The following is a 16,670-nucleotide window of genomic DNA, read 5'->3' as shown; positions in this document are numbered from 1 at the left end:
TCATTAGTTGCGGCATACAAACTCTTAGTTGTGGCATGCAGGATCTAGTTTCCTGACCAGGGATCGAACCCGGGTCCCCTGCGTTGGGAGCACAGAATCTTAGCCACTGGACCACCAGGGGAGTCCGTGTACTCTTTTCTTGTAGAATATCTTTCACCCAGAAAAATTATTTTGACATACATCCCTGTTGTTACGTATATCACTAGTTCATTCTCCTTGATTGCTGAGTAGGGTTCCGCTGGCACGCCTCTCTCTAACCCAGAAGCATTCATGGCACACATCTAGCGGGTGAAGTGAGGACTAGCCCTGTCGGTATTTGTCTCCCTCATCCTGCTTTGTTACCAGCGGGGAAAGTGAGGAGATGGGGACTGGTTTGGAAATCCAAAGGAATGATAGAGAAGAAAAACAGAAGGATTAAAAGAAGAGAGACTGGGACTTAGAGGTAAAGGTTGAGGGAGTCATGAAGCTTGGAAAAGAGGAAGCTGAGGGATCATTTGGGGTGATAGCTTTTTTCAAATATACAAAAGGTTATTTTTAAGACAGGCAGCCGAATAAGAACTGAACAGGCTCAGCCTGCAATGAGAAGACCTGGATGAAATATAAGGGAACGTCCCTGACAGGAAGGTTAACAGATCCCACTGCCTGCCCGCCAACCCCCCCACCCCCACCATCCCTGCTGCTGGAGTGGCCTCAGAGGACCAGGCCTGCAGAAGGGGGTGGTGAGATGCCTGTCAGCCCCCTGGCAGGGTCAGGGTCAACTGGGGCTCCAACGCCCACAGCAAATCTTTGGTTGTTCATAGGTTGAGATTTCTTGAGAATTGAAAGCCTTTCAATACCTTCTGAAGGAATAAGTCTGTATATAACATTTTTTTTTTTTTCCTGAAACATCTCTTCGCCAGGCCCAAATCCTGCAGCTTGAGCCCTTGCTCGTGAACCAGCTCTAACGTTCCCTTCTCTTCCCCTGCCCAGGGACATGCCAGCCCAGGCCCGGGACCTTGTGGAGCGAATGAAAACCAGCCCTGTGAGTACAGGCCCCGGGCCACCCACCCTCTGTCTTGAGCTGGGGTGGGTGCAAGTGGCCCTGAATAAGCCGCCTTTGCGCCACTGAACTTCAATCTCTTGGCTCGTCTTTACAATGCACCAGATGAGCAGGTCTTGCCACCAAGACGCCGTCTCTGCTGCACCTCTTCTCCAGGCACCCTCCCCTCCAGGCCGGCTGCAGGAGGAGAGATGAGCAGAGGGCTGGTGGAGGTGGCAGGCCTCAGCCTTTGGCAGCTTTCCATTGCACCCGAGAGCTGGCTTCCCAAACCCTATTATGTAAACTTTGGCTTCTAAAAATAGGATTCTCATTCCAATCCTTCCTCCTTCCCTCTTACCCGGCCCCTCTAAACCTCCTCTCCAGCACTTTTTTCAATGCTCTGGGTTTATGCCTTGGAAGTCACTGCCTGGCAGCACTCCTATTATGGGGCTGCTGAGTGGAAAGCAGGCTCCCTAGAACCTCTCCAGCCCCCTCCTCACCTGTCTGTCCAACCGGTCCCCTTCTCTAGACCCAGGCAACTCTGGGCTTTTGCTTCTAGATGTCTTTTGCCCTGGGATCCTTTGAGGGCCTTTGGATCACATTTTATTGTTATTTGGTTGCTAAGTCATGTCTGACTCTTTGCAACCCCATGGACTGCAGCACGACAAGGCTTCCCTGTCCTTCACTGTCTCCCTGAGTTTGCTCAAACTCACGTCCACTGAGTCGATGATGCCATCCAACCATCTCCTCCTCTGTTGCCCCCTTCTCTTCATGCTCTCAGTCTTTCCCAGCATCAAGGTCTTTTCCAATGAGTCAGCTCTTTAGCAGTATGTTAGTAGAAGCTACCTCCTCCTGGACTTCAGCTTTCTTAAGATCTCAAAGGGAAAAAAGTTCTCTGTACTGAGCAGTCACACACACACACGCGCATGCGCACGGTGGAGTCCTTGCCCAGCACCAAAGTGAGGGCGAGAGAGCTCCACGTGACATCTTCTCTCCACTGTGACACAGAGGATGAAAAGCGCTGGGGGGAAGGGGTGTCTAGCACACGCATGTGCCCCCTGCCCCCGACCGAGGCCTAAGTGGGCTCTTCTGCCTCCTCAGGACATCAACCTACAGAAAGACTGGAAGCTGATCACACTCTTCATTGGGAGCAACGACTTGTGCCATTACTGTGACAATGAGGTAGGCCCCTGACCGGCCCCCTGGGGGATGGAACTGATGGCCAAGGTCATTGTCTGTATCCAGGCTGGGACGTCCCCCGTGGGAGGCATCCAGGCCGGCTCTCCAGGCACCTGAGTCTGCCCAGCCAGCCAGGCTCACACATGCCGGACAGGCCAGCCGTCCCCACTACTGAGCGGCTGCTGCATTGGTTCCCTGATCCAGACGTGTCTGGACGTCCCCACTCTCAGGCACTGCTGAGGTGGTCTCTCTTACACCCTTAAATACTGTTTCTGGTAGCCAGTGGATAACCAGGAAGCCCCCTCACCTGTTTGGAGTCTCTGCCCATTTTTTCGGTGTTTCTTCAGGGTGGGGAGGTTGCAGGGGGAGGCTGAAACAATGTCATAAATATGGTTGATACAGTTGAACCAATCCTGATCCATGGCTCACTGGCCTTCAGGGACAAAAATGTATTAATCACCTTCAGCCAGCCTGTGAACCCAACCCACTCCCAACCTTGTTTCTATGGGGAAATACGTCCAGACTTACAAACTTTGGGAGGTAATAACTTTTGGAATTCATCTTGTTCTAAGTTGAGGATGTGCTATATTTTATTTGGCCAGAAAAAAAAAAAAAAAAAGCAGCTGCCATAACTCAGAGGTTGTGCTAGAATGTCTGACAGTCACAGGCAGCAGGGAGAAGGCATTTATCATTCCTTGTGGCACAGACAGTCCCCAAATTTTAGGTGAGAACCAGCCTCCCCCACACAGGGACCTCTATTCCTCACTGCCCAGACTAGAGGCAGAAGTGATCCAACCCCATGGGATTTTAAATGTCATTCTGTTCTGCACTCCATGGGGTCCAGGGAGCCAGAAGTGACCCCAGAAGACCTGTCTTCATGCAAAGTCAGGTTTACCTTCCTGAGAGCAGCACTTTGTGGAAACGACTTAGGGCCACCACCAGGATTCAGGCCATGTTTTTGGAAGGGGCTAAATCAGCCTCCAGTTGGGAGAGGGGCCAAGAGAGGAGGCCCGCAAGCTGAGTTACAAGGGTAGAAGTGATGGGGAGGCCGTGGCAGGGGGGCCAGCACTGTCAGGGTCTGGGTTAGAGATACCATGGAGAGGGTGGGGTGGGGGCCATTGATGGTACCTAGTAGGCATCAAGGGATGACTGTTCTTTTTCTTTTTTCGGCCTTGCTGGGTCTTTGTCATGGTACGTGGGCTCTTCATTGCAGGCTTCTCTGGTTGCAGCATGCAGGCTCCGTAGTTGCCGGGCACGGGTTTCTTTCTAGTTGCAGCACATGGGCTTAGTTCCCCGACCAGGAATCAAACCCACATTCCCTGCATTGGCATCCACTGACTACCAGAGAAGTCCCCAAAGAGTGACTTCTTACCAGAGACTGTCCATCAGCAACAAGGGTTGGGCTTCCCATCCGGTGCAGGACCCCCCTGTGCTGGGCATCAGGCCAACTTTTCCCCCTCCTCCCAGGAGCTGAGCAGAGCCCCTTCCTTCTTCACAGGAGGCCCGCTCTGCTGAGGAGTATGTTAAGTACATCCGGCAGGCCCTGGACATCCTCTACGAGCAGGTAGGGAGGCACAGCGGCATGTTCCCGAGTCCTATTTCCTGTCAGCAACCAGGCTGTCTGCTGGCTCACCAGGGGTTGCTCCCTGAGCGCAGCTAGAAGACTTGTGTTCAGTGAGATGCACACTGCACAGAGTTCCCCAGGAGCAGGTACCCGGATGGATGGGATGGGAGGGAGGCAGCTGCCAAGCTTCTCTGTGGGGTGGAGTCTAACTGGATCTGACTGCCTTGGTTGGGTGGCAAAGAGCCTGCTTCTGGAGCCAGTTGGCCTGACTTGTAGCCGGGCACTGTGGCTTTCCTAGCCATGTGACTTTGGGCAAGTTGACTGTGTCTCAGTTTCCTAATCTATAAAGTAGGGCCAATAAAGACCATTCCACAAGATAACATAAGGCACGTTCCCTCTCTCGGCCTCAGTTTATTGGTAAAATTGGGGAGGGGGAAGTAGACTGTAGACGATCCCCCAAGCTCTTTCCAGCAATAAGCTCTGCTCCCCCACAAGTGCTTGGGGACTACTGAAGCCTACCCCCTCTACTCTCCACAGCTTCCACGGGCTTTCATCAACGTGGTAGAGGTCATGGAGCTGGCTGACCTGCTCCAGGGTCAAGATGGAAAATGTGTCATGCCACTGCCAGCCGAGTAAGTAGACGGACGTGGTCCCCAGGCAAGGGCACCTAGGGAGAATGGGGCTCAGATGCCAGCGGGTGAGACCAAGACTGGCAGAGCTGGACAGTCCTGTCCAAGGGGCAAACATCAACAATTAGCCAGGGGCTTGGAAAACCATTCTAAAGTGTTGCTACCTTATTGAATGCCTACTGTATGCAAGTTGCTTCAGTTCTCTGGACCTCACTTTGCCTTTCTGGAAAGGATCTGTGAGGGCTCCAGAATTTCTGTGGTGCCAAACTCCAACTTCAGCAAGTTGTTCCTTGAGAGGCAGCATGAGGCGATGAGCTTTCAAGCCAGATCTACTGGGCCTCACGTCCTGGTGTTGCCATTCAGAAGCTGTGGGACCTTGTACAAACCACACCACCTCTCTGGGCCTCTTACTCACATGTAAAAATCTCCTGGGGAAGTAGAGGTGACGTCTAGGGGAAACACATGTAAAGTGCATGGTCCTGCTTGGGCAGGCACTTAGGAAATAGTAGCTATAATGTGCTTCTTAGGACTGGCCTTGAAAGCCAGGCTTAGAGCTAAGTTACATCATGCAATAATCTCTGTTGGCCTGGAATTTGTTAAAGCTCAGTTCTGACCCTGCAGGAAGTTGCCCTCTTTAAGGCCAGAGGGTTGCCCAGAGTTCTTGTGACAGTTTTTATGGGGGAGGAGATTCTACAGGGTGGCTAAGAAGCCCTATCTGGGGTCAAATGGATTTTCTGGGAAGGTGACCCACTGGTTCCAATCTTGCCTGGAACCTGGTCCCTGTATGGAGCAGCCAGTGCTGCCCAAGAGCACCTTCCTGCAAGAGAGTCCTCAGCAGCTGAACGTAGAGAAGGGAGGCCTCAGGAACACGAGGAAGAAAGGCTGGGCCACTTTGGGAGTCTTCCCAAAACCCCAGCCCCCCTGCAGAAACTCCAGGAGCCACAGACTAGGGAAGAAAATAGTCAGGCGGCCAAGGAAACGGACGGCCTGTCCACAGGAGCCCCAGGCACTGTTGCCAGCCCTCCTGCCTTCTCTCCTAATAAGCACCTGCTGGATCTCATGTCCCTGAGTCATGCTTCTCTGACCCGGGCCCAAGAGGCAGCAAGTCTGTGTTGTGGGGGCACCTGTGTGTATGGACGTGGGTGGGAGCAGGCTCCCAGGGCCCCTGAGCCTCAGGACTCCTCACCACACAGGAGCAACTGCACCTGCCTCCAAGGCTCCCAGGAGAACTTGCCGGAGATGCAAGAATTGAAGACGGTGAACTGGGACTTCCAGGTGACCCTGAGCCCCTTTTCCCTCCCCACCCTCCTCTTTACTCCCGAAGCAAAGATTGGGAAAGCGGGTGTTTGGCAGGGTTCTGCTGCGAGCAAGGCCACTTCCTAAAGGCAGATCACAGCCCCTGAAATGTGTCCAGGTAAACCAACATCAGGGGAGGGGAGTGAGAACTCAGAAGGGAAGCTGGAAGCAACCCCTCCTCTCAACTCTCAGAGGAGGCATCACCCCTTCACCCCCCCCACCCCACCCAGAGGAGAGATGGGCTGTGTTCACTGCCCTTGGGCTCCCTCCCTTCTCACTTTCTCATGTCTGTCTCTGCTCTTACTGTCCCCTCCCTGAACCTGCCCACCTGGGCCTTTCTGCAGCGTGGCCATCTCACGCTCAGAACTTTGTCTTCTTACCTCTCTGAGAAGCTTCCCTTGACTAAGCTCCCTGCTGGCAACTTCAGTCAGCACTTCACTGACCCTAAAGCCACACCTGATTTTTACTTTTACATCTCACAGATGGATGACCAGCTCCTTGAGGGTGAGCACAGCTAGTCTATCCATTTTACAGTCCACCTTTGGGCACTTAAGCAATGCCAAGACTGTGGATACTCATCCTAAGGTCTAAGGCATTTTGAGGAGCTGGTGTTGAAAAGTTCCCCATTTGGACGCGAGTCCCACGTTCTAATCCACTTCTTCATGCAGTGAGAGCAGGGTGGTGTCCATGCCTGGTGCAGCCTAGGTGGGTGCTTGTGCTGTAGAGCAGCTCCTCTGGGTCTCCTGGCCCTGACACAACCCACCCGAGGCCTCAGGGACAGCCTGTCTGTCCAGCCTCGCTGTGGGACTGAGCAGTCTCTCTCCCCATCCCTAGAGTGCCCTGTCGACACTCTCCTACCAGTACCTACAGCGTGAGGACTTCGCCGTGGTTGTACAGCCTTTCTTCCAAAACACTCTTGTCCCCCTGAACAAGGTGAGCAGCCGGGAGGCACATGTATAGTGGCTGTTATCTTGGGGAATGTATTTCCTTCTCCACATGGGCTTTTCTGGACAATCTCTCTCCAGGAGTGCTCCCGAGGAGCTGCTGTTTCTGCTTTTGCTCCTTCCCCCCTTTTGAGTATTACTTGAACTTAGATATAGTTGGAAAGAAAACATGAAAATTAATAGTGACCGAGCTCCCCAGGTATGGCCCTGATATTTGCCAGGTTGGAATAAAATGAAAGCTTCCCCCAAATATTCTTTTCAACTATTAGGGCAGGGATGCTGAAGGAAAAGGGATGGACTGTAGGTGGCTATGAATCCAGGAGACCTGGGTTCAATCCTTGGGTCAGAAAGAGCCCCTGAAGGAGGAAATGGCAACCCACTCCAGTATTCTTGCCTGGGAAATCCCATGCACAGAGGGGCCGAGAAGAGTCAGACACAACTTAGCCACAATAAGCAATTTGGTTGCTACAAATATTTTAAAAATAAAAATTCTAAAACTAGGCAGTTTCTCCATCAATATCTGAGCCAATTGGCAGCAGAAATGAAAGGATGGAAGGTGGAATGCCCAGGGTGCCACTGCCTGGGGCAGAGGGTTTGGGCAGGTAGCGGTGCTCTCATCTCAGGAAGATAATCCCCTTCCTTTGGTCACAGAGAGGGGGCGCTGACCTCACCTTCTTCTCCGAAGACTGTTTCCACTTCTCAGAACGTGGGCAGGCGGAGATGGCCATCGCTCTCTGGAATAACATGGTCAGTACCTAAGGGTCGAGTGGGCTCAGGTCAAGGGTACACCCGAGGACGCTCTTTCCCACAAAGAAAAACCTGTTGGTTGATATGGCTCCTTTCTCCCCAGAGTTCAATATGGCAGCTTACGTATTTAGCCTGACAGATTCTTTCTGTAATTTCCCAGTGTTGTTGGAATATAACTTTGTCATCAGATAGACTAGATGAAAATATCAGCATCAACCCTTTACTGTGTGATCTTGGGCCATTGAGCCCACTCTGGCCATTTGTGGGCTTCCCAGGTGGTGTGGGTGGTAAAGAATCCACCTGCCAATGCAGGAGACATGGGTTCGATCCCTGGGTCAGGAAGATCCCCTGAAGTAGGAAATGGCAACCCAGTCTAGTATTCTTGCTCAGAAAATTCCATGGACAGAGGAGCTTGGCAGGCTCCAGTCCATGAGATCACAAAGTGTGATCTATGTACACACTGGCCATCCATATCAATATCTACAAAAACAGCAAAAGTGACACAGATCTTAGAGATAATGTGTGTGCCGCACCCAGCACAATAATCCCCACACTCCCTGCTATTATTTGTTTAAACGTTATAAAGAGCCACTCAGCCAGTTTTCCCAGGCTGCCACCTAGTCTAGTCCTTTCTGGTGGGGAGAAAAGGAGAACTTACAAAATGAAGGTACAGCCCAGGGGCCACAGCCCTGCACCTTGACCTACCCTTTACAGCTGGCCACTCATGACTGGACGGTCAGCTATGTTTGCCCAGAGCTTGACAAGTAACCCTGAGCGCTGTATCCTCTTGTGCAGAGCAAATGAAATGCCTTTCCAGTCCACTGGCTTCTTTTGATCTAGGCTCAGCGGGTAACCCAATCCCCACCCCAACCTGCATGTTCTCTCCTTTCTCCCATGGTGACTAAACCATCCACACGCCTGCTCCTTTCACTGCAGCTTCAGGCCCACTGTGCCTCTGCCAAGGCTCTGCTGTGCAGATATTCCCACACCTGTCAGCTCCACCAGCGTGGCCAGTATCTTCCTTGGCTGACTCACAATATTGACTTTCTCCTTAGCTACACCACCTCTTCCTCCTCCTCCTCTCAGAACAGCATGTAAGGAGGTTTTCTCCTTGGCCTACTTAATTGCAGGCTCAACCTCCCTCTGCTTGTGTTTTCCTGGTGTTTTCCTCCTGTTGACATCACAGTCTGCCCACTCCTGGAACTTTCGTCATCTCTGTCCGTCCAGGACCGGGAATGGCAATTAGAACAGTTTGAGTTTCCTCCCAACCCTACTTCCACAGTGGTTTTTTAAAATCAAAGTTAAAGCAATATAATCCCTGGGAGCAGTCATGTTTCTCTTGATGATTTTTCGCTTTGAAGTCCAGTTGTCTTTCGATGACCGAGTCATTCAACTTCACGCTTTTAACTACCCCTGCCCCTGCCCCAGCAAAGTCTGGATATCTCTGCATGGTTTCCTTTCCCCCCCTGCAACCCTGGGGGAATCCACGGATTCCAAGGAGGGGTGGGAATGCTAAGCCCTTAGCCCTTCCCTCCCAGTGTCCCCGTCAGGGTATGGTTTTCCTACCTGGGGGTATTTGGAGCCTACTCAGTGCCAGGACCCTCTGAGTCTCCTGGGACCGATGGCCATATTGATGACTTGAGCATTACAGGACCCACCTGTCTCATTCTGCATGATTTAATGTAGTTCTGGCCTTTCTCTTCCAAAGCAGCTCGGTAGGTCTTCCCATTAAATGCTTCTGTTTCATAAAAGCAAGTGGAAGGGATTTAGATCTGAAAACGAAAGATAAATGCTGCATGGAGCCATGTTATTGCTACTACAAGACTGTTCATAGCTCCCCAGCCATACCCCAAATTTAAAAAACAGCAGCAAACACAAAGCAAAACAAACCTAAAACTATGTGAGTATGTTATCCTGTGCTATCTGATTTGTGGGAATAATTACATAGTCCAATGTTTTCCTCCAAAAGCATCTCAGATATAAACCTACAGCATCGTGCCAACTTCTCAGGTCATCTTCTTCCTGGAATTTCACCCCTAAAATGACATAAAATAAGTGACAAACCAATAGGACTGGAGAGGATCGTAGAGGTAGATCATCGAGCCAGAATACTCTGTAACTAAAATACGGAGACATGGAACAATTTGCGAGGGGTCAAACAGCCAGCAAGTGGCAGAACAAGGATTAGAACTCAGGTCTAATCACCAAGCATCCTGGCTACAGCACCAGCCTGATAAGCACATGTGTAACCAGTGAATTCATGTCTCATAATTAGTCCTATGACATAGCGTCTGCAGGCTTTGGCTGATACCCCAGGTGCCCCACTGTGGCAACAGACACTCTCGAAACTATTCCATCTCGTGCCCCTCCTCTAGGAACTGTTTTTGCCTCCTTTTTCAGAGACTTTCGCAAAGCCAGAAACTCCAACAGCACTAGGGCATGCTTTTCTCTTCCTTTTTCTTTTGTCTTCTTAGGAACAGTCTCGCCGCCTCTTTTTTGATAACTATTCCTCCACTGCCGCCTGCTCCCTCTTCTTCTGTGGAAATCTTACTCTCTTGTAACACTGACATCTCCCTGGGCGTCTCCCCTACCATGAAACAGAAAACAATGCTAGCCTCCTAACTGGTGTCCCTATCTCCAAGGCTTACAGCCGTTAAAACAGCTCTGGCTGGGTATTACAGTTATTTGGGGGCTCTTAAAAATAATGAATACCTACAACCACTTTGTATGTCTACTAAAGCTGAACACACGTATTCCCTATGATTCAACAATTCTACTCCTAGGCATATCCCCAACAGAAAGGTATACACACGTTTCACCAAAAGATGGACAAGAATTTTCATAGCAGCACTATTCGTGACCCCCCCAACAGGAAACCCGCCAAATGTCTACCAGTAGCAGAATGGGTAAACAAACAGCACATTCATGCAATAGAATAACCTCACAGCAATGAGACTAAAACTTTAACAACATACAACTATATATATAAGCTTCAAAAACAAGCAAATATATGCATGGTCTTATTGGGACTTGAAGAGAGCAAGAGGGAGCTTTTGAGTGTTGATCATATTCTGTTTCTTACCTGGATGCTGATTATGTGGGTAGGTTCATTTTGTTATAATTTATCAGTGATTCATTTTTTATATTTGTTTCTATATGTATGATAGCTTCAGCTAAAAAGAAAACAGTGCCTGGGCCTGATCCCCAGAAATTCTGACTCTGTCTGGGGTAGCACCTAGATTCAATACCTTTTAGATGCTCCCCAGGTGATCATTGCATAGGGTTTGTGAACTACTGCCTTAGATCTCCTCTCCACAGGGCAACCACATGCTCTCCATAAATGAAATATGACCAAGTCACACCCCTGCTCTCAAATGTCCAAGGCTGGCCCCTCCCTGGGGAAGAAAGGCCAGGCTCCTTAGCCCGGCACACCAGGCCTTCCGGGTCTTGGCCCCAGTTAACCTCTCCAGCAGCCAGTCCTACCAAGTGACCTGTACTTGGCAGTCCCGCAAGGAGTGAAGTTTCCTGCACCACCCATGCTGGCTCCTGCCTCTGTGTGTTTGCCTTTGCTCATCCCCTTCTCTCTGGCTGCCCTTTCTACCTCCTTCCCCTGACTAGCTCTGACACACCTCAACACTGGCATTGGCACTCAGGTGCCAGCTTCAACAAGAAGCCTTCTCCAAGTCCCCAGAGCAGGCTAGAGCCCCCACCATCTCTCTGGCCCCCTGGTACTCATCCTGTCATTTGCCACATTGTTGTATCCACAGTGTCTGTCCTTAGGAAAGGTGGGTTCTAGCAAATACAACTCCCTTTCCTGAGGGCTCCAGGTCTCTGTGACTCCCGTTCATCCATCCATCCACTAGGCCACTATTTCCTGAGCACCACGATGCCATAGGGGCTGCCCCAGGTGCTGGGGAAAAGAGGTGCCCTACTCTTGGAGAGCTTCCAATCTGGTGGGGAAAAGAGATTTAAAAAAATAATTAACAAGGTAGTTTGTGACCACATTCAGGGCTTTTAAAAATTTAAAGCAGAGTGCTGGGACAGAGAGAAATGGTGGGAGGAGGGAGGCCTCACTGGAGAGTGACACGTGAACTGAGAACTGAATGTCAAGAGGCTGCCAGGCAAGCTGAGGTCTCAGGCCAGGGTGTTCCAGGCAGAGGAAATTGGACCTGTGTGGGCCAGGAGTCAGGAATGAGCTTGAAGTGTGTGAGGAGCGTAAAGGCCAGGGTGGCTGGAGGGAAGGAAGCAAGGTCAGAGAGGTGAACAAGAGCAAGGGCTTGGTCCTTGGATGGCTTTTGACAAGGCAGCCATGTGACCTGGTTTGCCCTCTGGCCGCTGCATAGAGATAGCTAGGAGGGAAGCAAGAGAGGGACTCGACCATTAGGAAGCTACTGAAAGTCCAGGTGGAAGGTGAAGGTGGCAGAGACCAGGGGATGGCAGTGGAGAAGGGAAGTCGTTGGATCTGGGAGGTAGTTTGGACAGGCTGGTGGATGAGGCAGAAGAGGAATAAGGGATGACTCTTCAGTTTGGGGTCAAGGAATCTGGGTGGACAGTTGTACATAGAAATACAGTTGGGAGGGGAAAATCAAAGTTCTTATTTTGGACATGGTCAGTGTGAGCTGCCTTCCAGAAGTCCTGGAAGAATCAGGTAAGGTGTTAAATGTATGATTCTGGAGTTCAGGGAGTCAGCAATGGAGGTCTGGGGTGGGCAGGGGGCAGAGAGAATGTGGGGATGATTGGCCTAGAAGTGCCATTCAAGGCCACAGGATTGACTGAGAGCAACTAGAGAAAGATTAGGTGAAAAAAAGCATAGGGCCAACCACCAAACACTGGGGCTTTCTTCCAGCTTTTGGTCTAGCAACAGATGAGAAGTACGGAAGGAGGGGGGAGGGAAATAACAGTGCTGTGTCTTGGGATCCAAGAGAAGTGTTTTGAAAAGGAAGCATCACCTTTGACAAATTCTGCTGAAAAGTCAAGCAAGACAAAAAAGAAAGTGAGGCCGAATCTAGCAATATGGAGATCACTGGTGACCTTGACCGGAGCTTGAGTCAAGTGATAGAGACAGAGAGAATGGGGGATTAGGAAGTGTAGTTCAGTTTAGTCGCTCAGTATGTATGACTCTTTGCGACCCCATGGACTGCAGCACGCCAGGCTTCCCTGTCCGTCATCAACTCCTGGAGCTTACTCAAACTCATATCCATTGAGTCCATAATGCTATCCAACTATCTCATCCTCTGTCGTCCCCTTCTCCTCCCACCTTCAATCATTCCCAGTATCAGGGTCTTTTCCAATGAGTCAGTTCTTCACATCAGATGGCCAAAGTATTGGAGTTTCAGCTTCAGTATCAGTCCTTCTAATGAATATTCAGGACTGATTTCCTTTAGGATGGACTGGTTGGATCTCCTTGCAATCCAAGGGACTCAAGAGTCTTCTCCAGCACCACAGTTCAAAAGCATCAATTCTTCAGTGCTCAGCTTTCTTTATAGTCCAACTCTCACATCCATACATGACTACCGGAAAAACCAAAGCTTTGACTAGATGTTCCTTTGTTGGAAAGTGCAACAAGGGCTAAAAACAACTCTTCTAGAACTATGGGGAATAAGAGTGAAGGCAGTCAGGGGAAAAAAAAAAAGGTGAAGAAATAAAGGTGAAGGCAGTGTGAAGAGGTGGGAGGGGCTTCAACCTGGGAGATAGAGGATAGAGCAGATTGTGTACCAAGCTGAAGGAACCAGTAGAAACAGAGAAACAGATACAATCATCAAAACCATATGATTATTACCATCCTCTATGCCAGTGAGTTCCTGGGTTCCTGGAATATCACTGGGAGTCAGCCAACCTGATCTGTAGCATCTGTTCTGTCTCTAGGTGGTTCTGTTACAATAGAAATAATGCTGTGTTACCTATGTAAGCCACCTGCTGCTCACATGTGTTTCATCTTCTTATTTGATGCTCACGACACCAGATGTGGAGTGGTCCGGTCACAGTTTAACGCCGCACCCCTAACCCGGGGCCAGTTCCGGAGCCTGCCTAGCCCCACACAGCATAATTAGCAGAACCAGGACCCCAGCCCATGAGCCCACTGTGCTCTGTCCACTCACAGCAGCCTCTCCCCCAGGACCAGAGCACCTCGTTCCCCTCTAATTGTTACTAACAAACAGGTACAAAAAGGCTTTAAGACCACAAAAAGCAAGGTCCTGGGCCAGGTATGGTCATTAGCTGACATAGTGGACTTTCACTTCCCTCCTGGGCAGTACCTGGGTGTCAGGAGCTGATGAGGTCAGGAATGGGCAGGGAGCAGATCACAGGATGGGTGGAGACCAGACGTTCAGGATGGGGTCTGGTAAGGTGAGTGCCAGGGATCCATCTCCTTGGTACAGGCCATGTGTCACAGGGCAGGGTACTGGCTAAAGATACTGAGGAGGAGGTTACAGCAGCCTCCAGCTCATTCTCAGAAGGTCCCAGGATCAAACACGTTAAGCTAAACATGAACCATAATTGCTCCCCAGGAGGTTTCAAATAAACCTTTTCATCTATACAAAAAACACACAAAAGTAGCTCAAGCAAGAAAGTTCCAATTTCTTAAGGATCAACAAGTCAAGCATAGTAATGATGTCATGGTAACCAGTGCATTTTCAAAGTGTTCTTGAAATTGATTATCCCCAGACACTTCAACAAGTTGGGAAATATGCTCATCACCATTTTGTAAAGTTAAAAATGCAGAGTATCTGCATTCACAGCCATCCCCAGGGATACAGGAGATGGAGGTCCTGAGCCCTGCGTCCCCCAACCCATCATTTGCTGAGGCCTCTGAACAGGTCAGACTCACCTGGGTCTCAGTGTCCTTCACAGTAAATTCCAGATATAGACTCGGGATCCCTCTGCTCTGATGGACTCTGATTTGACAATCTCTGAGTCGGAAGTCAGGTACAACTCTGGCCTCAGGGTGGCGAGTGTTGGCCGTGGGTCTTGCCCCTTTGCTGGTTTCAGCAAAAGGGAGGAACCTGGTGTGAGATACTCCTCCCTCCAACAGGGGTTGGGGCTCAGCCTTGGAGGAAATCAATGTTCCCTTTTCTCTCTTCAGCTAGAACCCGTGGGCCATAAGACCACCTCCAACAACTTCACCTACAGCCGAACCAAGCTCAAGTGCCCCTCTGCTGTGAGTAAGGTCCCACCTCTCTGGTATGCAACAGGTGTCTGAGCTGGGGGAGGACCAAAGTCCCCTGGGAGGCTCTGCCATCGGACATGGTCATTCACGACCACCCTTCTCAAATCTCACCTCCCCTGGCTGCCCCTGACAGTTCTCAGGTCCTCAGGGCGCTCAGCCGGGAGTGAGGCAAGGGAGAAAGCACAGCTCACCGAAGCAGGAAGAGGCCCAGGGCAGGCAGATGAACAAACACTGGCCAGACCTTCATTACCCACCATGATCCCATAGGGTCTGAGGCATCCTCTGCCTTAAATGTGCACCAAGGAGCCCTCCTGCACCAGGCATGCTCCTGGTACTGGGGGCTGCAAGGCAGAGAAATAAGACACCATGTCTGTGCTGGGTGCCTGCATCGTCTTTCTGGCTTTCCAGCACTCCCAGTGTCCAGGCCCAGACACCCTGCCCCAGATTACTGACAAAGCCCCCCACCTTGCCTCCCTGGCTCTTCTCTGCCTTCTCTGTCCATCCTGTAATCATTGCCAGACACAGAGTGGCATACCTGGAAGGAATTCCAGTCTTGTCAAGACTGCTTGAAACCTTTCCCTGGTCCCCATGTCCCACCGAAGAGAGTCCAGACCGGAGGCCCATCTCCCTGTATCATGTTAGACACACAACTCCACTCCTGGAAAATGGAGCCACTTCCCAAACAAGACCCCCAATGGCCCCCGTCTGTGCTTCCACTTCCGCCATCTGCTCCCCCTGGAGGCTCATCCCATCACCGCCTATGGAAAATGTTCACATCCTACAAGGCCCAGGTGTTGCCCCTTCTCTGCTGTTGTTCACCCTATCTCCTCTATACCCCTACCCCAGATGCACCCCAGTGTTGGTGTCTTTTCTCTGCATACCTCTCACAAGCCCTGACCCAGGCCCCGTGATTATTTCTAAACATCTCTCATCTCCCAGCTGGACCACAACGACATCACATCTCAACCCTCAGGCACTCTCCGAGCTCCCAGCACATGCCAGCATGCCATCAGCCTTCACTGGGGGAACAGAATGGATCCAGGGAGGCAGGCCCTTTGCATTTGGGGTGCTTAGTCCACTACAGAACCAGCTGTCCTTCCACCCCAAATTTCACCATTCACAGGCACCCCTGAGATGGGAGGAGGGGAGTAGCTGTCCAGTGGTGGCCTAGAGGGAACAGAGGTAGGGGCTCTGCCAGCACCCCAGGTCTCCCTTCCAGGGGTCACCTCTCAGTTCCTGATCACTCAACACTGAGTTGACAGGAAAGGAGGTGCTGGTGAGAAATCAAAACCAAAAGGGTATCCACTTTGGATACCCCTCCTCATTCAAGGGGCTTGGGCTGAGTGTGGATGAAGAAGCTTTACAAATAAGAGATGGGCTGTAGAAACAAGGCCATTGCTCCATCACTGGGATGGGGACCACACAAGCCTCAGATGGGTGGTTTTCCGGCCCCTGACCCAGAACTCTCTCCTCCTCCACAGGAGAACCCCTATCTCCGCACCCTGAGGAACAGTCAGCTGCTCCAAGACCAGGCTGACACAGAACCCCCAGTGCTCTCCTGGGCTGTGCCAGTGGCGGCAGGAGGCGGCCTGGTGGTTGGTGTCGGTGCAGTGATGACCTGGAGAGCCCTAAGAGGTCGCCAGAAGGAAAATTCTCCCCTAAGTCTGAACACCATGAGCTTCTAGGCCTGCCAGCCTTGTACGGGCTCTCATCCTGAACTCCCTAGCCCTCCACCTTGGCCCCCGTTTGCCCACTACAGAGGCCATTCCAAACCTGGGGCACAGGAGGCCACATGGATAGTCATGACTTCCTGGGCCTGGGACCTATCCTCCTGGAATTGGTGCATTTAAATAAAGGCCAAAGCTGTTCTATTCTTGAGCTTGCCTGCTTAAAGCGCTCACCTTTCACCTCTTGCGCACTGCAGGTATGGAAACTAGAAACTTTCATCTCAACCAGAACTGCCCAAGGGATGGCCAACCAAACCCAGACCGTCACCCTACAAGCCTGTCTTCCATCACTAAAACCCTATTTCAAATGTGGAGGAAATGCCAGTCACCATGGCTGGAATTTGGGGGCTTGCCGGCCACCACTGGGTATAATCCAACACTTATCTGTTATGCACATTTCT

At 51.0% G+C, this 16,670-nt stretch overlaps 1 protein-coding gene across 1 annotated transcript in view; it reads left to right on the top strand.

Annotated features, from left to right (window-relative positions):
* PLB1 (phospholipase B1) overlaps positions 1 to 16,420 on the top strand; it is a 90,786-nt gene extending 74,366 nt beyond the window's left edge. The window contains exons 44-52 of the mRNA XM_040225697.1: positions 970 to 1,021; positions 2,120 to 2,200; positions 3,696 to 3,761; positions 4,299 to 4,393; positions 5,584 to 5,665; positions 6,521 to 6,619; positions 7,282 to 7,377; positions 14,459 to 14,533; positions 16,024 to 16,420. Of these exons, the coding sequence (XP_040081631.1) occupies positions 970 to 1,021; positions 2,120 to 2,200; positions 3,696 to 3,761; positions 4,299 to 4,393; positions 5,584 to 5,665; positions 6,521 to 6,619; positions 7,282 to 7,377; positions 14,459 to 14,533; positions 16,024 to 16,227 (850 nt within the window). The 3' untranslated portion in view covers positions 16,228 to 16,420. The remainder of the gene's footprint in view (positions 1 to 969; positions 1,022 to 2,119; positions 2,201 to 3,695; positions 3,762 to 4,298; positions 4,394 to 5,583; positions 5,666 to 6,520; positions 6,620 to 7,281; positions 7,378 to 14,458; positions 14,534 to 16,023) is intronic.
* Positions 16,421 to 16,670: the final 250 nt, after the last annotated feature.

This window comes from Oryx dammah, unplaced genomic scaffold (genome assembly GCF_014754425.2).
Source record: "Oryx dammah isolate SB20612 unplaced genomic scaffold, SCBI_Odam_1.1 HiC_scaffold_25, whole genome shotgun sequence".
Classification (NCBI taxonomy): domain Eukaryota; kingdom Metazoa; phylum Chordata; class Mammalia; order Artiodactyla; family Bovidae; genus Oryx; species Oryx dammah.
This window is presented reverse-complemented; position numbering and strand designations above follow the sequence as displayed.